This window comes from Cucurbita pepo, chromosome 12 (genome assembly GCF_057944985.1).
Source record: "Cucurbita pepo subsp. pepo isolate OVF chromosome 12, ASM5794498v1, whole genome shotgun sequence".
In the NCBI taxonomy this organism is placed as follows: domain Eukaryota; kingdom Viridiplantae; phylum Streptophyta; class Magnoliopsida; order Cucurbitales; family Cucurbitaceae; genus Cucurbita; species Cucurbita pepo.
Window position 1 is genome coordinate 1,009,025 of NC_141809.1, and position 22,755 is coordinate 1,031,779.

At 35.4% G+C, this 22,755-nt stretch overlaps 3 protein-coding genes across 3 annotated transcripts; all 3 read right to left on the reverse strand.

Moving 5' to 3' along the window:
- Nucleotides 1-2,054: 2,054 nt before the first annotated feature.
- On the reverse strand, nt 2,055-5,516 carry LOC111806470 (protein SIEVE ELEMENT OCCLUSION B). The gene is made up of 7 exons (XM_023691805.2): nt 5,217-5,516; nt 5,033-5,128; nt 4,495-4,943; nt 4,329-4,426; nt 4,109-4,242; nt 3,553-4,020; nt 2,055-2,882 (listed from the first exon to the last, which is right to left on the reverse strand). Exons 1-7 carry the CDS (start codon nt 5,445-5,447, stop codon nt 2,298-2,300), a joined length of 2,061 nt encoding a protein of 686 aa, XP_023547573.1. The 5' UTR covers nt 5,448-5,516; the 3' UTR covers nt 2,055-2,297.
- A 3,164-nt stretch (nt 5,517-8,680) lies between these two features.
- On the reverse strand, nt 8,681-12,231 carry LOC147789797 (protein SIEVE ELEMENT OCCLUSION B-like). The gene is made up of 7 exons (XM_087129039.1): nt 11,941-12,231; nt 11,757-11,852; nt 11,188-11,636; nt 10,742-10,839; nt 10,512-10,645; nt 9,840-10,310; nt 8,681-9,477 (listed from the first exon to the last, which is right to left on the reverse strand). The coding sequence occupies exons 1-7, from the start codon at nt 12,172-12,174 to the stop codon at nt 8,893-8,895; spliced, it is 2,067 nt and encodes a 688-aa protein (XP_086985165.1). The 5' UTR covers nt 12,175-12,231; the 3' UTR covers nt 8,681-8,892.
- A 6,696-nt stretch (nt 12,232-18,927) lies between these two features.
- LOC111806471 (protein SIEVE ELEMENT OCCLUSION B) lies at nt 18,928-22,755 on the reverse strand. The gene is made up of 7 exons (XM_023691807.2): nt 22,482-22,755; nt 22,319-22,393; nt 21,755-22,203; nt 20,832-20,929; nt 20,602-20,735; nt 20,058-20,528; nt 18,928-19,719 (listed from the first exon to the last, which is right to left on the reverse strand). Exons 1-7 carry the CDS (start codon nt 22,701-22,703, stop codon nt 19,135-19,137), a joined length of 2,034 nt encoding a protein of 677 aa, XP_023547575.2. The 5' UTR covers nt 22,704-22,755; the 3' UTR covers nt 18,928-19,134.

The following is a 22,755-nucleotide window of genomic DNA, read 5'->3' on the forward strand; positions in this document are numbered from 1 at the left end:
GATCTTGATTGTATAATTAATATTTGTATATATAAGAACAAAAAGTGGTCATTACTTTCCTGTTACATTATCATATGCAATCATTTATTTATTTTGTAGGTATAAATCATAATATATTTCTCATACGGGTGTGAAAACTTCTCTTTAGCAAATTCGTTTTAAAATTGTGAGACTGATGACGATATGTAACGAGTCAAAATGGAGAGTATCTACTAGCAGTAAAAAACGGGATAAACAACCGGAGAAAATAGCATTTATTTTCAAAAAATAAAAATCAAATTATGAACATTACATATGGTATTTATGAATGAAATTGTGGTTCTAAAATTTGGTGGCATAAAACTGACAGCTAGCAAAGAGAATGAAGAATCATTGCAAACTTTAGTTTGTTTGTGAATAAAGTGAATCTTCAAAATTACACCCAACAATTCCAATTCTTTCTGTAAAGAAGAAGCAAACAAGATCTTGAAGAATAGATTAAAGGAATTATATTTTAAAAAAAGAAGAAAAAAAAGCTGCAATTATAAAATAGTAATATGTAATCCCTACGATCAATTGTAACAGCTCGATTAGGAAAAAAAACACGGTTTCATTGCACCTATGTATGAAAATCCCGAAATTGACAAATTTCACAACCAAACCCGAGACCCTATCTAGTCGATAGAATGAGGCTCAAGCTCATCTTGAACCTGTTGGAAGAAGTTTTGAAAAGTCCACAACTCTTATATCTATATTTGATCCCGTGTACACGAAGTCGTTGCAATTCTCTATTCGATTTGGGGTAGAAAGAACTAGTGTAAATTACTTGATTCATCTCGATCAATATTGAATCAAACTAGATAAAAGAGGGAATTTTCGTTTATCGTGTTCTTTCTTTTAAATATAAGCTAAAGTTATATTGAAACTCAAATTTGGATGTCCTGAGTAGGAAAAAAAAGCTTAATTCATGTTTAAGCAACCTTGCACAACACTTGGTAACGTTATTACAGTCTAAACTGACCGCTAGCATATATTGTCCGCTTTAACTTGTTACATATCGTCTTCAGTCTCACGCGTTTAAAAATGCGTCTACTAGGAAGAGGTTTCCACAGCCATACAAGAAATGTTTCGTTCCCCTCTCCAACCGATGTGGGATCTCATAATTTATCCCTTGATTGCCTAGCGTCCTCGTTGGCACACCGTCAGTATCTGGTTATAATACCATTTGTAACAGTTCATGCCCACTGTTAACAAACATTGTGTGCTTTGATCGGTTACATATTACTGTCAGCTTCCCACTATATCAAATCATTTTATATTGGTTACTCGGTTAAAATTCTTGTGAAAGAACACAAGGTTTCTTAGGATTCTTGGAGTAATCACTATTTTATGTTTGTACTTGTTATAGTTTATGAAGCTTTTAAATTTGATCTCAAAAAGATTGATATGACTGATCCCACTCATCCGAAGCACATCAACAAGTCAAAAGTCGATTACAACAAGATTTAGCAATAAGTCAAAGATTGGACCAAGAAGTTCAACATGAGGAAATCGTTGAGAATAACCTAAAACAAAAAATTTTATAAAAAAAAATAAATTTGGTTCCTCAAGTTCTTTTAATCTTTTGAAGGTGTAAAACAATGTTTTTACTCGTGAGCTAAACAACTATCAAAGTGTGTAGCTTAATAATTTAGTGTCACAACTATACTATGGAGAGGGTAGGTTGTGACCCTCACATAATGAGGAGTAAATGGGGACCGAGACACTCAAGTGGGCCCATCTGGTCCCCCGAGAGCCAAGATAGATGAGTATCATAATGTTTTAAACACTGTTTGAGATTCTATTTTTTACCATTATTTGCAAAATTTGAAAAATCAATTTTCATAATCTTGTTTTTGTTTTTAAAATTGGAGTAAAAGTTCATGTTTGTTTAAGAAAGTTGAAAATCATAATAAAGAAATTGAGAGAAAATAATCAAATTCGAGATTAGAAAATTAATATGAAAATATTATGAAACGGGTTTGTTTCGAATGCATTATATAAGCTTATAGTGTGATAATATACACAAATGAAAATGAAAAGCAACCAAATAACGTCCTTTATTTGATGTAGTTCTTACATGAGATGATCATGTAAGCAAATACAAAGTGAACCAAAAAGAAAAAAATTGAAGAACTAATGCAAAGCAATACATGAGGTTATATTAGTAGCGAGACCTATTGGACTCGATTCTAATAAACAACCATGGAATAAGAAATAGCAATAAGCGTTTATTATTAGTAGTAGTAATAAAAATATGGGTCGTTGAATCGGCATTATCACCCGAGAGGACGACCGTGACAGCACCTGAAGCTAATGCCAGTCTCCATGAAGCGAGGACATTCAGGGCAATTGACAATCATAGGAATCCATCCACTAAATCCTGGAAGAATAACTCGATCGCATTGGTGGGTCTTGGCAGCCAACTCGTTGAAGTATTCTCTAAAAGCATCGGGGAAGCCTTTGAGGCGTAACATTTGCTTCCATTTTGGGAAATCATCGAGCAATCTTAGAATCAAAAGGCCACGACCAACTAGAATAGGGGTTGGGCCAACAGTAAGAACCGCCCAACCATCTTCATTTTCATAAGAAATCAACCTTAAGATGTCTTCGGTTGTTTCGCTCGCACTTGAACCTTTTATTTGACTCTTGATTATGAAATAACCCCATTGTGTTTTCCAGAAACGAGCCATGAGTGCAGGATCATCCTCTCCTCTTGCATTCTTTCCTATGCGTACGATCTCAAATGAACGCCCTTCGATTACTAGAGGATCACTTTTCAAAAATTCTGCTCTTTCCTCGAATTGTTGAATCCACTTAGGTTCTTTTCCACCGTAGAATAGGATGCTTCTCTCTTGGTTGAACTGATACAACAAGTAAATGTTGAGGATTGTTATTAGGAGTGAGTCCCACGTTGGCTAATTTAGTTGAAGATCATGGGTTTATAAGTAAAGAATACTATCTCGTATGAGGCCTTTTGGGGAAACCCAAAACAAAGCCACGAGAGTTTATGCTCAAAATGGTCTACCATTGTAGAGATCCTGTTTGGGAGTGAGTCCCACATTAGCTAATTTAGTTGAAGATCATGAGTTTATAAGTGAGGAATACTATCTCTATTCATATGAAGCCACGAGAGTTTATGCTCAAAGTGGGCAATATCATACCATTGTGGAGATCCTGTTGAGGATTATTATTGGGAGTGAGTCCCACATTGGAAGCAAAGCCACGAGAGTTTATGCTCAAAGTGGGCAGTTGAGGATTATTATTGAGAGTGAGTCCCACATTGACTAATTTAGTAGAAGATCATGAGTTTATAAGTGAAGAATACTATCTCCATTGGTACGAGAGCTTATGCTCAAATGGACAATATCATACCATTGGGGAGAGTCGTGTTCATCTAACAGATACGTGATTCCTAACCGTAAAATTAGCTTATAATAGTCATACCCCTATCCCCAACTTAGCCAATATCTATATGCAATCCTTATTAACAAATAAATGAGGTAAAACAACAATAGTATGATAGTAACATACCCAACTCAATAATCTTGGTTGATGAGTGAACTTGACAAGGGTTGATTCAGGCCAATGTTTTCTCAAAAGAAGCTCAGTTCGATTATGAGTAAAAGGGATTGCTTCGGTTCCCCAAACTCGAATCAAATGAATTGCATTAGTAAATTCCACTTTAGACTGTGGATTGAGTACCACAACTAATGGGTCCTCTCTCAATTGCCACTTCTCTTCAATATACCTCATGCCAGCCACTCTTGTACTGAATTGCATTGAGTACCATTTCATCGTAGACCGCAGATACTCATATCTCCTTCGATCTTCCTCAAGAAAACGCTCTGGGATAATTGGAATCCAAACAATCTCATGCTTATTGTCTCTTTTCAATTCATTGTAAACTTGATGAAGAGCTCTCATGTCATCATCTGAGATATTCAATTCAGAAATCACCAACACCACATTCTTCCCCGCTAAACTTTCTTGAATGCTAACCTATAAACACTTCCAATAATCATATTAGGCATGACAATTATATCTTTATACCAATAAATCACTCCAAAAATTATGATATAGAACAGACCTCTCTTAGGGTAGAGCCATCAATAAGTGGCTTGGCTTCAATTTTGCCACTAAGAAGCTTAGACATAACCAATGTAATGTCCGTATGATAATGCTCGATGTGGTCAACCAGCCATCGGTAGAGGTCGACCTCCTCTGTCGTAAACAACACGAACAAAGTTAATATAAAGTTGAGAATGAATGATATCAATAAAAAAAAAAATCGTTGTAAAATGTTCCACCATATTGTTCTCGGATGGCGTCTAGATGCTTTTCAAGCACCGCCAATACAATGGCGATCTTTTCAGACAATTCATTCAAGTATTTCTGCGATTGGTTCCTGAAAAAACCAAATCGAAAGTTTAAGAACTTATTAAACACGGAAAAAAAATAGATAAATCGACTTACTCGGTTTCGCTAAGATAGCTGGAGAGCTCGATTCTAGAAGCAACAATTGTGTGTATAACCCAATAAGTGATTAATGGGATTTGACGAAGAGCAGCAGGCAATTCAGGAAGCTCCTTGACATCATATTTGGAGAATTCTCTAATTTGGTTCATGTATTTAATTGCTTGCAAGCAGCTGTTGATCAAACTGTTGGGGCTGAGTAGCACTTGACGGTATCGAAGTGAGTCCAAGTGCTTCTTCAACATAGCTACTCGCTTGATAATGGCCAATGACTTAGCCAATGGATCGGTATGGGAATAATGGTAGAGATGCCATAAATCTCCATAATCCGTTGCAAAGGCTATCAAAGTGAGCGCTGCCTTGGCTTCCCATGGATAATTAGCCAATAATTCGAAGATTTTTAGTGTAATCTCGTGTGCATTTTCGATCCCGGGAGCCTTGCACGAAAGCTGAAAAACAAGATCTTTAATAACGGGTCTTGTTTTAAATGACTTTCTAAATATTTAAAAAAACAAAAGATGATGTTTTGAATTATGACCTCGCTCGTGATATTGTGAAGAGCACAAAGTGGAGGCTCAATTGAAACATTAGATGTCAAAGATTCATCTGAAGGTACTAGACGTCCTTCGGTACCCTACACATAAACACGAGAATAATCTTTCATTTCGAATCGAAAACATCTTTTAAAATAAAACTAATAGATTTTTTTGTAAATGTGGTACCCGAAGAATGGCGTCGGTAATTCGATCGGCAAGAGTCATGATATTCTCAATAACCGAGATGTAATGAGGGAGATCGATTTTGGTTGTGTCGTCGTCACGATGTTTGTCGTAAATGTAGCCTGTGACGAGGTCGTCCGAGTAATATTTCATGCTCGACTCCTCCTTCATGGTGGCGGTTGGCTGCTTAAGCAATGCAGAAGCAACGGTGGGTGGCTTGAGTGAAGTAGCCATGGTTTGGGTGCAAAGAGAAGACACAAAAGGAAAACACAGAAGGTTTAATAGTTTGGTTGTGTTGTTGGTCGGATTTGGCTGCCTCTATTTATGCACATAGAGTTGCTCAAGAAGAGACAAAATGCCAAAGAAGTCTAAAGGAAATTAACTAATTTCCTTATTTTGTCTGAAGAAAGGAATTTGTGCAGCTGGATCTGAGCTTCTTTTCTTAGTTCAGATCCCTATTTAGGAAACGGGTATGATTTTCTATGTCAAATCTCGACTTTCACTCATTGCTAAACTCATAAAATAGATATCGAGATGTGAGCAGTGTAGAGAATTGTTGGGACAAGAGTCTCACATCGGCTAATTAAGAGGTTGATCATGAGTTTATAAGTAAGTAATACTATCTACATTAGTACGAGGCCTTTTGCAGAAACCAAAAGCAAACCCTATGCTCGAAATAGAAAATATCATATCATTGTAGAGTGTCGTGATCCCTAACAAGCAGGACTCGTTAACTTTCTAATACTTTTCGGGGAACCAAGTATTCTTTATAAGGGTGTGGAAACCTCTCCCTAGCATATGCGTTTTTAAAAACCTTGAGGGAAAGCTCGAAAGGAAAATCCCAAAGAGGACAATATCTGTTAGCGGAGGGCTTGTACCGTTACAAGAAGACATAAAAAACAACCTCGAAAAGAATTAGAGCTTTAAGAAAGCGGGATTAGAACATGTTTTATGAATAATTAGTCAATGATTTGTAGATATATAGTAAATTCAAGGTGATAATAATGTAAGTTGTGGGGATGCATGGAATAGAGAATGGATAAGGGAGGGTGACAGGTAACAAAGAGAATGAAGAATCATTTAGAATTCATAATTGTTTCCTTTTTTCTTGTGGGACAAAGTGAATCTTCAAAGTTACAACGCCGAAGAATTTGAATACTTTGTATAAAGAAGAAGTAGCAAAATCTTGGGGATAATTGATTAAAGTATTACATCAATTATAACCCAATCGTCGTCTCAAGGGAAAGAATATATGCTTCTACTTCTATTCATACGATACAATCCACTATTACTCGATTCACATGCACATGAGAATGCAACCAACATCTCGAGGTTAAATTTCAAGCAACTTTTACATTAAGTAGGTCTTTCAATTTTATAAAACGTTCGATATAGGTTAAACTTCATGCAACTTTTGTGTTAAATAGGTATTTGAACTTTCGATAACATCTAGTATAGGTTAATCTTCAAGCAACTTTCACGTTAAATAGGTTTTTTGAACTTTCGATAACGTCTGGTATAGGTTAATCTTCAAGCAACTTTCACGTTAAGTAGGTTTTTTGAACTTTCAATAACGTCTGGTATAGGTTAAACTTCAAGCAACTTTCATGTTAAATAGGTCTTTGAACTTTCGGAAACGTCTAGTATTGGTTAAACCTCAAGCAACTTTCCCGTTAAATAGGTCTTTGAACTTTTGATAACGTCTGGTATACGTTAAACTTCAAGCAACTTTCAAGTTAAACAGGTCTTTGAACTTTAAAAAATGTCTGGTATAGGCGAAACTTCAAGCAACTTTCACGTTAAATATGTCTTTGAACTTTCGAAAACGTCTCGTATAGGTTAAACTTCAAGCAACTTTCACGTTAAATATGTCTTTGAACTTTCGAAAACGTCTCGTATAGGTTAAACTTCAAGCAACTTTCACGTTAAATAGGTCTTTGAACTCTCGAAAACTTCTGGCATTAGGTTAAACTTCAAGCAACTTTCACGTTAGATAGGTCTTTGAACTTTTGAAAACATTTGGTATAGGTTAAACTTCAAGCAACTTTCACGTTAGATAGGTTTTTGAACTTTCGAAAACGTTTGGTATAGGTTAAACTTCAAGCAACTTTCACGTTAGATAGGTTTTTGAACTTTCGAAAACGTTTGGTATAGGTTAAACTTCAAGCAACTTTCACGTTAGATAGGTCTTTGAACTTTCGAAAACGTCTGATATAGTAACAAACTTTAAGCAATTTTGACGATAAATAGGTTTTTGAACTTTAAAAAAACGTTTGATCTAAGTTAAACTTCAAGCAATTTTCCCATTAAATAAGGTTTTGAACTTTAAAAAACATATGATATAGGTTAAACCTCAAGCAACTTTCACGTTATTTCAAGGAACTTTCACATTAAACATGTCTTTGAACCTTAAAAAACGTATGATATAGGTTTTACTTCAAGCACCTTTCACGTTAAGAACCCGTAAAACTTCAAACAACTTTCACGTTAAATAGATATTTAAAATTTAAAAAATGTTGATATATTTATCAACTTTTAATTTTGTTTTTCATAATTTATGAACTATTTAAAAGTAGGTAAATAAAGCAAGAAATTTTAAGTAAGTTCAATTTTTAGAAAGAAAAAAAAAAGTAATAAAAAGATAAAATGATTATATCAAATGAAGCCTAAACTTTTGTTTTGGTGTATACTTCTATGAGCTTTCCATTTAATTTGTAACTAATAAATCCTTAATTTTTTTTTATTATAAACAATTTATTAATTTTGAAACTCGACACAAAATTAAAATTTTAATGACCCATTCGACACAAAATTGAGAGTTCGATTAAGACAAATTATGCTTTTGATCCTTAAAGTTTGAATTTGATAACATTTTGGTCTCTTCTCGATTCTTTCATCTTCCTCCATCCATAGTTGTTGTTGTCACAGCCACCCTATTTTCTTTCTCTTCTTTTCTTTCCTTTTCCTCCTTCCCACGTTAAAAACAAAAGAACGTGAGGAGGATGAAGTAGAAAGAGACAGGGAAGTCTTCTCTATTCCGACCATCATACTTATCACAACACATCACTAATATCAGTTACAAATATTAATTACTCTTAATCTTTTTAAAAAGTACGGTATAAGTAGGTTAGATTGTAACCCTATTTTTAGGTTGGTTGGGTTAGTTGTGTTGGCCGGACCAAAAAAGATGTAACCGCTAATCAAATTGAATTTTTCCCTTTTCCAAAATTCAACCCAGCCAAACTGAGAAGAGAAAAAAAAAATCTTACCCATCTCATCATTTATAATTTAGGTTGGATAGTCCGAGTTAGTTGAATTATCGAGACATATTAACACCCCCAATCAGTGATAGTAATAGGTATCTATCATTCAACTACCACCAATTGTTTGCATATTCATATAAATGGTAGTTCATAACTGACACGAAAATGAAACGAAAATGAAACGAAAATGAAACGAAAATGATATACAATAAGATAAAGTATTTCATAATTTTGTCGAAATAACATAAATCATACAAATATTCAATCGATGATAACGACGAGATCATATGTCTCGATTTCAACAGAAAAACACAGATGGCCACAAAAAATGGCATCATTTATTTTACATAGTAGTAGTAGTGTTAGTAGTAGTAAAACATGATAATAAAAAGATACATAATACTCACTTTGGATGATCACATATGAGAGCCACCGTGACAACATTTAAAACTAATGCCAGTCTCCATGAAACGAGGACATTCAGGACAGTTGACAACCATAGGAATCCATCCACTAAATCCAGGAAGAATAACTCGATCACATTGATGAGTCTTCTTAGCCAGCTCGTTGAAGTATTCTCTAAAAGCATCGGGGAAAGCCTTCAAGCGCAAACTTTGTTTCCATTTTGGGAACTCATCAATCAATCTCAAGATCAAAATGTCACGACCAACTAACACAGGGGCTGAGCCTACCGTAAGAACTGCCCAACCACCTTCATTTTGGTAAGAAATCAATCTTAAAATATCTTCAGTTGTCTCGCTTGCATTTGAATCTTTTATCTTACTCTTCACTATAAAATAACCCCATTGTACTTTCCAAAAACGAGTCATAAGTTTAGAATCATCCTCTCCCATTGCATCTTTTCCAATGCGTACAATCTCAAATGAACCCCCATCGAGTATCGAAGGATCGCTTTTCAAAATTTCTACTTTTTCTTCAAATTGTTGGATCCATGATTCATTCTTTCCTCCATAAAATATAATACTTTTCTGACTCTTAATCTGTTTGAAAAGAAGAGATTAAGGGTTATTTTGATTGTCTTTATAAAAGTAATTTTAAACACTTTCAAATTCAATCTAAACGGATCGAAACAATAAAAAAAAAAAAATTGTATAATGGTATGTTTAAAAAAATGTTTTGAAAACTATCCTTAGAGTAAAAGTTCTTTAGAATTTTGAATGAAAATCGAGACATAAACTGGTATAGCAGTAACTTGGAATGGTTTGATGATCCAAATTTTCATAATAGATTACCGCCACACTGTTTGAAGTCTTAATTTCCATCCGAAGTTCTAAATCATTCGGAAACATTTACGATATCGAAAGAAAAGAAAAGAAATAGAGAATGGTTGTACTATACATACCCAATTTGGTAGCCTTGGTTGGTGAGTGAATTTGAGGAGAGTTGACTCGGGCCAATGTTTTTGGAGTAAAGATTCAGCTCTTGCTTTTGTAAATGGGATAGCTTCATTTTCCCAAACTCGAATTAGATGAATTGCATTCATGAATTCTACTTTAGAATTTGGGTCGAGTACCATAACTAATGTATCTTCTCTAAATTGCCACTTCTCCTCGATGTATCTCATGCCAGATATTCTTGTGGTAAACTGGATTGAGAGCCACTTCATTGTAGAACGCAGATACTCATACATCTTGCGATCATCTTCATGATAAGGCTCCGGGATAATTGGAATCCAAACTATCTCATAATTAGCGTTTCTAGCTTTCAATTCATCGTAAATTTTATGTAAAGCTCTAATATCGTCCTCTAAGATATCCAACCCAGAAATGAGCAATATCACGTTCTTTCCCGACAAACTTTCATAAACACCAACCTGTAAAACATATTGAGAATGTTTGCTTAATCCACCCCACGTAAATTGTGTGGGAAAGTTTTCTATTTATAATCAAATAAATTACAAAGATATAAAAATAGTAATAAATGAAAGAACAATCTTTAATAAAATATTAAATATGATATATATATATATGATAAACTATAATTTTGATATTTGTGTGTACTTTTCAACTTTTACCTCTTTTTGAGTTGAGCCATCAATTAGTGGGTTGGTTTCAGGTCTGCCGCTAATGAGCTTGGAAAAAACTAAGGGAATGGCAGTATGATAATGCTCAATGTGGTCAACCAACCATCGGTAGAGATCAACATCCTCTGTCATTAGAAACACAACAAATTTAACGTTATTTTTCAGGTCACTTGTTAATTAACGAACAATAACATCATGGAAGGCTATAAAGTATATTCCACCGTGCTGAACTCGGATGTCGTATAGATGCCTTTCAATGTCGGTGAGTACGCTCGTAATTTTGTCTGACAATTCATTCAAATATAGCTGTGGCTGATTCCTGAAAAAAAAAAAATTAATATTTTTAATGAATTAAGAAACTAAATAAAAACTCAAATCGATCGACTCGGTTTGTCATGTTCTTTTGATCACTGTGGAGATGTCACGGGGTGAGGCAGGAACATGGAAGCTTTCTTTATCCTCATCTTGCTTCCTATTTCAATTCTCATCTCCACGAAATTTCTTATTTGTTTTCGTGGAGCGAGATGGGATTGGAAATTTCTTATAATCCCTATCTCTGACCCCGTTGTGGAGAAATCTCTTCCCACTCCCTCCCTTATTTTCAATTTAATCGTGGATTCTTCCTCCCGTTTGAGGTAGGTCTAGGTTAAAATAAATGATTACTTACTCGGTTTCGCTGAGATAGCTGGAGAGCTCAATTCTAGAAGCAACAATAGTGTGTATAACCCAATAAGTAAACAATGGAATCAGACGAAGAGCAGCTGGCAACGCAGGAAGCTCCTTGACATCGTATTTGGAGAATTCTCGTATCTCATCCATGTATTTGATTGCTTGCAAACAGCTTTGAATAAGGCTCTTGGGATTGAGAAGCACTTGTCGGTATCGAAGTGAGTCTAAGTGCTTCTTCAAGGTAGCTACTCGCTTGATAATGGCCAATGATTTAGCCAATGGATCGGTATGGGAATAATGATAGAGATGCCATAAGTCTCCATAATCTGTTGCAAAGGCTAACAAAGTGAGAGCTGCCTTGGCTTCCCATGGATAATTTTCCAATATTTCGAAGATTTTTAGTGTCGTCTCGTGTGCTTTCTCTATCCCCGGAGCCTTGCATGACAACTGAAAATGAAATTACAATAAAAGTCGTAAAAAAAAAACATAAAGGTATCTCCTTTTATGCATATTTTGAAATTTTGATTACGAGATTTCAAAAGGGTTATTAAAAGATTGAAAAATTACCTCGCTAGAGATATGATGAAGAGTACATAGTGGAGGCTCGATCACAACATTAGATGCCAATGAATCATCTGAATACACCACACGCCCTTCGCTTCCCTGCATGAGTATGATAATAATTATTCGTTATTTCATTATTAAAATAAAGAAAGTGTCAAACTTTGTGTAGAATAATAAAGGTTTTTACGCGATGAACGGTTTCAGTAATTCGATCGGCAGTGGTAATGATGCTCTCAATAACTGAGATGTAATTTGGAAGGTCAATTTTAGTTGAGTCATCGTCGCAATGTTTGGCGTAAATGTGACTGGTGACAAGTTCGTCGGAGTAATGTCTCAGGCTCATTTCCTCCTTAGAGATGGATGATTGCTTGGGATGCAGCAATCCATGTGAAGTGGTGGGTGCCTTGAGTGCAGTGGCCATGGTTTGGATGAAGAGAGAAGTGCAAACAGAAGGAAAGAAGGTCGGATAGGGTTTGGTTGTGTTGTGAATTGAAATTGTTAGGCTATATTTATACACAAAAATCTTCTGGAAAAGACTGAAAAGGTTGAAGTGTATGAAACAAACCACTGTTCTTCTTGTCAGAAGAAAAGAATTTGTGTTCCATGCTGGATTTGAGCTTTAGTGAAACACGTGATTTGAGTAGCCCATATTTCAATTTATTAGATTTCATTTTGGCTCTAGGTTTTCACAACTTTATAAGAAATGTTTCGTTCTCCTCTCTAAATGGATTTGGAATTTACAATCCACCCTTTTGGGGGCCAGCGTCATCGCTGACACATCGCTCGATGCCTGGCTCTGATACCATTTGTAATAGTTCAAGCCCACTGCTAGTAGATATTGTCCGCTCTGACCCGTTACGTATCGTTGTCAGCCTCACGGTTTTAAAACGTGTCTGTCAGGGAGAGGTTTCCACACCCTTATAAGGAATGTTTCATTTCCCTTTCCAGTCGATGTGGGATCTCACAAACAACCATTCAACTCTCTAGTTTCACAACTCCTCTTCTTCCCAGCACATCGCTTATCCGATGAACCTCCACTGGCACCCAATGACTATCCACCTAACTAAGTTAGGAACATAGTTTTGATAGCACGAAGTTACAAAGGTTGTACTTGTAAATCAACCTCCTATGGCAAAATAGGCACAAGAAAAGAACAATAGATCGAACCAAACCTACAAAAACAAAACGGTCTCTCCGTAACCAGTCATCCATAATATCGAATAAATCATTTTCGTCTTTGGTAAATTTATCAACGGCTATAGTCATAGTCATCCTCCTATTCAACTAACTTCAACCATTTTTTAACATCTCATAGCATTTTCAGGGCTTTGGAGTCTATCATTCATGAATGATTTCTACTGTCCCTTGTTTCTTGTTAAGAACCACGAGCCTCCACATATCTCTATGATGGGATGATATTATCCACTTTAGGATGTTGCTTTTTGTTTAACTCAAAACATCTATACCTCCATGATTTTTTTCTTATCTTGTCATTGTGAGACTTTGATCACAAGGGGTCGACCTCCATCCTATAATCAATTTGACCTGTAAAATTTAAGGGTATAAATCTTTTTTTCGGATCATGTTTATGACCTTTTTCTTGAAACATAAGAAATTTTTAATGTGAATATCTTAAACAAAGTCTGAGTCTTTAAATCATTCATTATCCCAATGACCAAAAGCTAAGTATTTGGTAAACTAAGATTTAAAAAATAGAAAAATGAGAAAGTTATAAGACTTTGATTGTATAAAGTTGAGAGCTAACAAAGATGATTAAGAGATTAGTCTTCACAGTCACAGCACCAAAGAATTTGAATACAACTTTGTGTAAAGACGAAACACCAAAAATCTTATAGGATACATTATTTAATATCCTTACAATAAACAAATCGTACCCACAAGGTTAGGAATATATGCCTCTACCTTACCCTTTCACCTCTTTCACAAATTCTCAAGGGTGGTTCTTAGCTTGAACTTATTGGATGCGCCTCCTTTCGATATCATTGTCGTTCTTGGTAAAACGGAATCGAAATTTTACATCTTCACCATAATTTTTTTAGTTCAGTAATTAAAAAAAAAAAAAGGTAAAAATTCAAACTTTTAACCGCTAAGTCAATCATTTTAACTAATTATTCATTTTATGGTAGCAAATCAAATTAAGTCAATAGGATATGTTCTCCTCTCGAACGGATGTGAGATTCATCCTTAGGGGCTAGTGTCCTCACTGGCACACCCCTTAGTATCCGGCTCTGATATAATTTGTAACAATTCAAGTCCACCACTAACCCTAACTCTACTTCACAAAGCAAATTATTTGTGATTTTGAGTTAGAGTGATCTTCATCTAATTTAGGGATTGATCCAAACCCTAAATTAGGTTAATCCATCGAAGTAGTATCTTAAAAGTCGACTCAAATTCATGTTTTTCAATGAGTACGGAGATCCCACGTCAATTGGAGAGGGAAATGAAGTATTCCTTATATGGGTATGGAAACTTCTCCCTAGTAAACGAATTTTAAAATCGTGAGACTGACAGCAATACGTAATGGGGTAAAGCTGACAATATCTTTTAGCGGTGGACTTAGACTGTTACAAATGGTATCAAAATCAGTCGAACCACTGATCGGAATATGACTAAACCCTCTCTATAGTAAATGTGTCTTAAAATCGTGAGGCTGGCTTGGAACGTTACAAGTAAGAATTATCGTACTTGAGATCAATATGTTACATTTTAGTATTCACACGTTAATTTCTATCGATTCACGGATGGTTTTCTTACCGTCATAATGGTTAGAGTAAAAAATAAAATTGGGATTTTTTATATCTTAACAGTGACTCATAAACAATCATGTGTTGGGGTGTCTGTAGAATCCTCCTTTGATTGAACAAGTTGAAAAGAAAAGGCAAAAGCAAAAGGAATGTTGCGAAGAGGGTTAAAGATTTGAGATTTTTCCATAATTGGTTGCAAAATCTTAATTAAATAAATTGAAAAGTAAAAGCAAAAGCAAAAGAGGAAAAGACAGAGAGAAAAAAAAGAAGACAAAGGAAGCAATTATTTGAGTGCTCATTGTCACAACTTATTTTAGTTTGAATTAGTTATGAAATATATGATATTCGTAATATTATAGGATATATTAGTTAGAAAATATATCTTAGATATCGTAATCAGTTGAATTTGAATAGTAGTATATTTTATTTTATTATCAGGATTTAGTTAGTTTATATTTTCTTCGTAGATATTATTTAGTATCTTGTATCCTATTTAAAGGTCGTGAATATCAATGAAGATTTAACATTCGATCCCAATTCTTTTTCTAATTCTTAAATCGGTATTCTTTCGTTGAGTAATAATATTTTCATATCTATGCACACTTTTGAGTGGTAGATATTGCGTCAGTTGGTATCAGAGCCAAGTTGGTACGGTTTGATATTATTACTCAACGAGATGAATAGTGGGAGTGCTTCTATGGGTGTAGCTATGGAGAAGCTCGTTGGCAATAACTATAGTTATTGGAAGTTATGCATGGAAGCTTATCTACAAGGGCAAGATCTGTGGGATTTAATTGAAGGTGATAACACAGAAATTCCAGCCGATACTCCACAAAATGCAAAATTACGCCAACAATGGAAGATCAAATGCGGAAAAGCCTTGTTTACTTTGCGGACTTTGATTAGCAAGGAGTATATTGATCATGTTCGTGATTTAAAGTCACCAAAGCAAGTATGGGATACACTTCAAAAGTTGTTCACTAAGAAAAATACCGCTCGACTGCAATTTCTAGAGAATGAACTAGCTATGGTAACTCAAGGTAATTTTTCTGTTGAAGAATATTTTTTGAAAGTGAAAAATCTGTGTTCTGAAATTTCAGAATTAGATGCTGAGGAGCCAGTGAGTGAGGCTCGATTACGGCGTTATCTTATTCGTGGATTACGAAAAGAGTTTATGCCATTTGTTTCCTCAATACAAGGGTGGGCAAATCAGCCTACAATTATTGAACTGGAGAATCTTCTTTCCAATCAGGAAGCATTGATTAAGCAAATGACTAGCAGCAACGAATTTTCCCGAAAGTCAGAAGATGTGTTGTATGTCAAAGATCAAAGGAGACAGAATTTTCATTCAAAGCCTTCATCTAGCAATGGGAATCAATTAAGAAGTGAGGAGTGGTCAAAGAAGCCATTTAAAGCTTGTTACAGGTGTGGAAAACCAGGCCACTTTAAACAAGATTGTCAGGCGAAAGTGGTGTGTGATCATTGCGGAAAGCCAGGCCATATTAAACCAAATTGCCGAGTCAAGATGCAGGAATCAGAAGCAAATGCGGTACATGAAAATAAAAGTTCTCCAGATCCAATTTGGGAATATTGCTTAACCACTGAGGTTCTTGACCAGCCAACAAACGTGACTTCAGCCGTATATCAAGATGACGTCTCTACAGGTGATCAAAATTCTAATTCCACTACTTACGCTTCTGAGTTTGATTCTCTCCAAATTTCGCATCTGGACTCTCTCTTTTTCTCAGATTTCAATTCTATTGCCCTTGATGACCCTTCTGTTTACTCCACGGCCTTGGATTTGAGATTCGACGAAAATGAAGTTGTCGAGCTAACGTTTGACGATCTTGACGGTCTTTACCTCCCCTCTGAGACTGACGATTTTCTCATCTTGGAGAATTTGGATCAAACTACCAATTCGCAGGATTCGGCTACTGATGCTCCGCCCTAGTCTGACCCAGAAATAGCTGCACTGCTTGATGATGATGAATTATCACGATTTGGTTCTGATGTTGAGGACTTGGAGGAAGATTTCGTAGTTCAGGTAAATTTATGTGAAGAAGGGGAGGATGGTTCAATGGATAATAAGTTTAGTGTGGCTAAGGATTTTGAGAAGGCGACAAGAAGCCAGAATATTGTTAATAACAAATCTTTTGGCGACGACATTTTTGAGGATGCAGATGTTGACCATGTGGAGGATGATGTTGATAAGCCACGAACTCGACAGCTTTTAGATGATCGATTTGATACCCTCTTAAGTCAGGATTATGCATCTAGTGACAACGGTGACAGTGCTTATGATGAGCATGATGGTTGGGTAGTTGAAGAAGATGAGTCCCTTGCTCATAAGCTAAAGCATGCCCTTGATGATCATAGTAAGGATGCCTTGGACCTTGACCAAGGATATAAAGCTCCTGCAAATATTTTGGGTGGACTTTACGTGGACTCAAATGGTGAAGGAGCTTTTATAGTTGTTGAAGCCTCAAAGTTTAAGACCATTGGAGAGAAGACTGTTTTGAGACCGGAACTGTCAAATGCTCTCAAAATTAGATCTTTTCAGAAGATTACCCGATTGAATCGCTGTGATGTGGAACTTATTAAGAAGGAAATCATTCAACATGATCTGTCAATGTCTTATTCAGGTGGTGGCATGCCTAAGAAGTCCATAAGCAAGCCTAGCTGGAAGAAATTCTTCGTAGATTATTTTGTTCGAGAGAAAGTGTTAACGCAGGATGTTGAATTGCAGGAAATACATATTAATGAGCAAGTTGCAGACATATTGACTAAGACACTTACCAAAGTGAAATTTGAAGTTTTTCGTAAAGGCTCTCGGAGTCATTGAGAAATAAGCTTGCACTAAGGGAGGCTGTCACAATTTAGTGCAACTTATTTTAGTTTGAATTAGTTATGGAATATATGATATTCGTAATCTTACAGAATATATTAGTTAGGAAATATATCTTAGATATCGTAATCAGTTGAATTTGAATAGCAGTATATTTTATTTTATTATCAGGATTTAGTTAGTTTATATTTTCTTCGTAGATATTATTTAGTATCTTGTATCCTATTTAAAGGTCGTGAATATCAATGAAGATTTAACATTCGATCCCAATTCTTTTTCTAATTCTTAAATCGGTATTCTTTAGTTGAGTAATAATATTTTCATATCTATGCACACTTTTGAGTGGTAGATATTGCGTCACTCATGTCATGCATGTTTGCTAAAGACAAAAACATGTTGGTGGACTCTCAAAGTGAGAGAATTATGAGATCCCACGTCGGTTTGAGAGGTGAACAAAGTAATTCTTTGAAGAATATGGAAACATCTCCCTACTAGACGCGTTTTAAAATTGTGAGGTTGACAGCGATACGTAACAGGTCAACGCAGACAATCTGTTAGCGATGGATTTGGACTGTTTTACCGGTGTTTAAGCTAAATATATGATTTACTCTCTTTAATTTGATTGTATTTACTAAGAAATTTTCATTATATATGATGTTTATACAATTATCAATAGAGTCGGAAGCTTCAAATAAGATGAACTTTGAACAATTATTGATTATCAAGTATAGTCAGCTATGTTTTTCACTCTAAACTCATCTCGAATGGACTTTCTTTCTCTTTTTCTTTTCCTTATGGTCTTGTAAAGGAACGGTTCGAATACAAGAAGATCAAGATCCGACCAAACCTTTGAGGCGATCGTAGTAAATAATTGCGACGAACATTATCGAACAAGCTACTCCATAGACAATGACAACCATCTCATAATGAAGACCATTCAAAACATAAACAAATATGCCCTTAGATTAACGGTCATCGTACTTCGTCGGGTGTTGTTTCATATATTTTATGGGTAAAAAATGTTAATAAATAAACTATGAAAAGATTTTGAAACTCCCCATCTAACAAGTTTAATGAATACCTTTTGGAGTTACAAACATTAATTATTCTTAATCTTTTAAAAAAAAATATGGTACAATTAGGTTAGATTGTAACCTTATTTTTAGGTTGGTTGGGTTGGTCCGACCAAAAAAATGTGACCAACTAATCAAATTGAATTTTCCTATTTCCAACCAGACGGAAACTGAGAAAAAAAAATACCCATGACATCACTTATAATTTATGTTGGATAGTCGGAGTTGGTTGAGTTATCGAGACATATTAACACCCACATTCAGTGATAATAATAGGTATATATCATTCAACTATCACTTATTGTTTGCATATTCATTTGTTATGAAATTTATCCCATCCATTCATCATATAATAGACTAAAAAATATAAGTTGTAATTCATAAAAAAAAAAAAAAAAAAAAAAAAAATATTGATGTTTATATTTTCATAATAACAGATTTGTTACTTATCTTCCTAATTTAAGAGATGGGAGGAAAATGAGAAGTAATAAGATAAAGTATTTCATAATTTTATCGAAATAACATAAATCATACAAATATTCAATCGATGATAACGACAAGATCATATGTCTCGATTTCAACGGATAAGCATAGAACTTGATGACCACCAAAAATGGTATCACTTATAGTACGTAATAGTGTTAGTAGTAGTAATATATGATAATAAAAAGATATATAATACTCACTTTGGATGATCACATACGAGAGCCACCATGACAACATTTAAAAGCAATGTCCTTCTGCATGAAACGAGGACATCCTGGACAGTTGACAACCATAGGAATCCATCCACTAAATTCAGGAAAAATAACTCGATCACATTCATGAGTCTTCAAGGCTAGCTCATTGAAGGAGTCTCTAAAAGCATTGGGGAAAGCCTTGAAGTGCAAATTTTGTTTCCATTTTGGGAAATCATCAAACAATCTCAAAATCAAAATGCCATTACCAACTAACAAAGGGGCTGAGCCTATCGTAACAACTGCCCAACCATCTTCATTTTCGTAAGAAATCAATCTTAAAATATCTTCACTTGTCTCGCTTGCACTTAAACCTTTTATCTGGCTCTTCACTATAAAATAACCCCATTGTACTTTCCAAAAACGAGCCATGAGTTTAGGATCATCCTCTCCTATTGCATCTTTTCCAATGCGTACGATCTCAAATGAACCCCCATCGATTATCAAAGGATCGTTTTTCAAAATTTCTACTTTTTCTTCAAATTGTTGGATCCATGATGGATTCCTTCCTCCATAAAATATAATACTTTTCTGACTCTTAATCTGTTTGACAAAAGTACATAGGTTAACTCAAAATAAGAGATTAAGGGTTATTTTGATTGTCTTTCTAAAAATAATTTTAAACACTTTCAAACTCAATCTAAACCCGTCTAAACAATTAAAAAATAAAAAATAAAATAAACTTATTGACTTCTTATAAAAGTTTGAAAACTACCCTTTGAATAAATATTGACCTAAGTTGGTATAGCAGTAACTTGGAATGATTTGATGATCCAAATTTTCATTATTGAAGTCTTAATTTTCATCCGAAGTTCTAAATTGTTCTTAAACATTTACGATATCAAAAGAAAAGAAATAGAGAATGATTGTACTATACATACCAAATTTGGTAGCCTTGGTTGGTGAGTGAATTTGAGGAGAGTTGACTCGGGCCAATGTTTTTTGAGTAAAGATTCAGTTCTTGCTTGTGTAAATGGGATAGCTTCATTTTCCCAAACTCGAATTAGATGAATTGCATTCATGAATTCTACTTTAGAATTTGGGTTGAGTACCACAACTAATGGATCTTCTCTAAATTGCCACTTCTCCTCGATGTATCTCATGCCAGATATTCTTGTAGTAAACTGGATTGAGTACCACTTCATTGTAGAACGCAAATACTCATATCTCTTGGGATCATCTCTATGATAAGGCTCCGGGATAATTGGAATCCAAACTATCTCATAATTAGTGCCTCTAGTTTTCAATTCATCATAAACATTATGAATAGCTTTGATATCATCCTCGGAGATATCCAACCCCGAAATGAGCAATATCACGTTCTTTCCCGACAAACTTTCATGAACACCAACCTGTAAAAACATACATTTTTAAGTTTCGTTCATCAACTTTTATAGTTGTGTTACTTGATTTAAGAACTTTTACCTCCTTTTGAGTTGAGCCATCAATTATTGGGTTGGTTTCAGGTTTGCCGCTAAGTAGCTTGGAAACAACTAATGCAATGTTAGTGTGAAAATGCTCAATGTGGTCAACCAACCATCGGTAGAGATCAACTTCCTCTGTCATTAGAAACACAACAAATTTAACGTTATTTTTCAGGTCACTTGTTAATTAACGAACATTAACATCATGGAAGGCTATAAAGTATATTCCACCGTGCTGAACTCGGATGTCGTATAGATGCCTTTCAATGTCGGTGAGTACACTCGTAATTTTGTCCGACAATTCATTCAAATATACCTGTGGCTGATTCCTGGAAAAAAAAATTAACATTTTTAATGAATTAAGAAACTAAATAAAAACTCAAATCGGTCGACTCGGTTTGTCATGTTCTTTTGATCACGGCATGATCACAACTATTTGTAGAGATGTTATAGAGTAGGACATGAATGAGGAAGTCTTTTCTGTCTCCATCCCATCTTGTGATGTCCCACATTGGTTGGGTAAGAGAACAAAACACCATTTACAAGGGTATGGAAACCATCCCCTGAGGTATGCAAACTTTTAAAGCCTTGAGGGTAATCTCGAAAGGGAAAGCCCAAAGATGATAATATCTACTAGCGGTGGATCTGGGTCGTTAGACAACTCATATTTCAATTTTCATCTTCACGAAATTCTTCATTTATTTTCAAGAGCAAGATGAGACCAGAATTGAACAGGGTCGAGATCAGAAATCTCTTCCCACTCCCCCCCCCCCCCCCTACCAGAATTGAACAGGGTCGGGATCAGAAATCTCTTCCCACTCTTCCCCCCCCCCCCCCCCCACCAGAATTGAACAGGGTCGGGATCAGAAATCTCTTCCTACTCCCCCCACACCAAAATTGAACAGGGTAGGGATCAGAAATCTCTTCTCACTCCCCCCTTATTTCCCGTGTTTAAACGTGGATTCTCCATTTCATTCATTTAAGGCAGGTCTATACGGAGTCACGTGGATTCTCCGTTTCATTCATTTAAGGCAGGTCTATACGGAGCCACGTGGATTCTCTGCTTCATTCATTTAAGGCAGGTCTATACGGAGCGCAGATTAAATGAACATTTCTAACCATTTGCAAAAATGAACGGATAAATTATTACTTACTCGGTTTCGGTGAGATAGCTGGATAGCTCAATGCCAGAAACCACAATAATGTGTATGACCCAATAAGTAACCAATGGAATCTGACGAAGAGCAGAAGCTAACTCAAGAGGGTCATTGAGATAATATTTTTTGAATTCTCGTATCTCATTCATACATTTGATTGCTTGCAAGCACATTTGAATGAGACTGTTAGGATTGAGAAGCACTTGTTGGTATGGAAGCGAGTCCAAATGCTTCTTCAACATACCTACTAGCTTGATAATTGCCAATGATTTAGCCAATGGATCGGTATGGGAATAAGGATAGGGATGCCATAAGTCTCCATAATCTGTTGCAAAGGCTAACAAAGCGAGAGCTGCCTTGGCTTCCCATGGATAATTTGTCAATATTTCGAAGATTTTTTGTGTAACATCGTGTGCACTTTCAACCCCGGGAGGCTTGCACGAAAGCTGAAAATGATATTAAAATCAAAGTTGTAAGAAACAAAAAGGGATCTCCTTTTATGCATGTTTTGAAATTTTGGTTAGAGATTTCAAAAGGGTTATTAAAAAATTGAAAAATGACCTCGCTAGAGATACGATGAAGAATACACAACGGAGGCTCGATCACAACATTAGATGTTAATGAACCTTCGCTTTCCTGCATGAATATGATAATAATTATTCGTTATTTCATTATAAAAATAAAGAAAGTGTCAAACTTTACGGAGAATAATAAAGGTTTTTACGCGACGATGAACGGTATCAGTAATTCGATTTGCAGCGGTAATGATGCTCTCAATAGCTGAGATGTAATTCGGAATTGGAATGTCAATTTTAGTTGAGTCGTCATTCAAATGTTTGAAGTTAATGCTGCCGTAGACAAAGTAGTCGTTGTAATGTCTCTTTCTCATCTGCTCCTTAAAGGTGGATGACTGCATAGGATCCAGCAATCCAGGTGCAGTCGCCATGGTTTGGATGAAGAGAGAAGTGAAAGCAGAAAGAAAGAAGGTGGAATAGGGT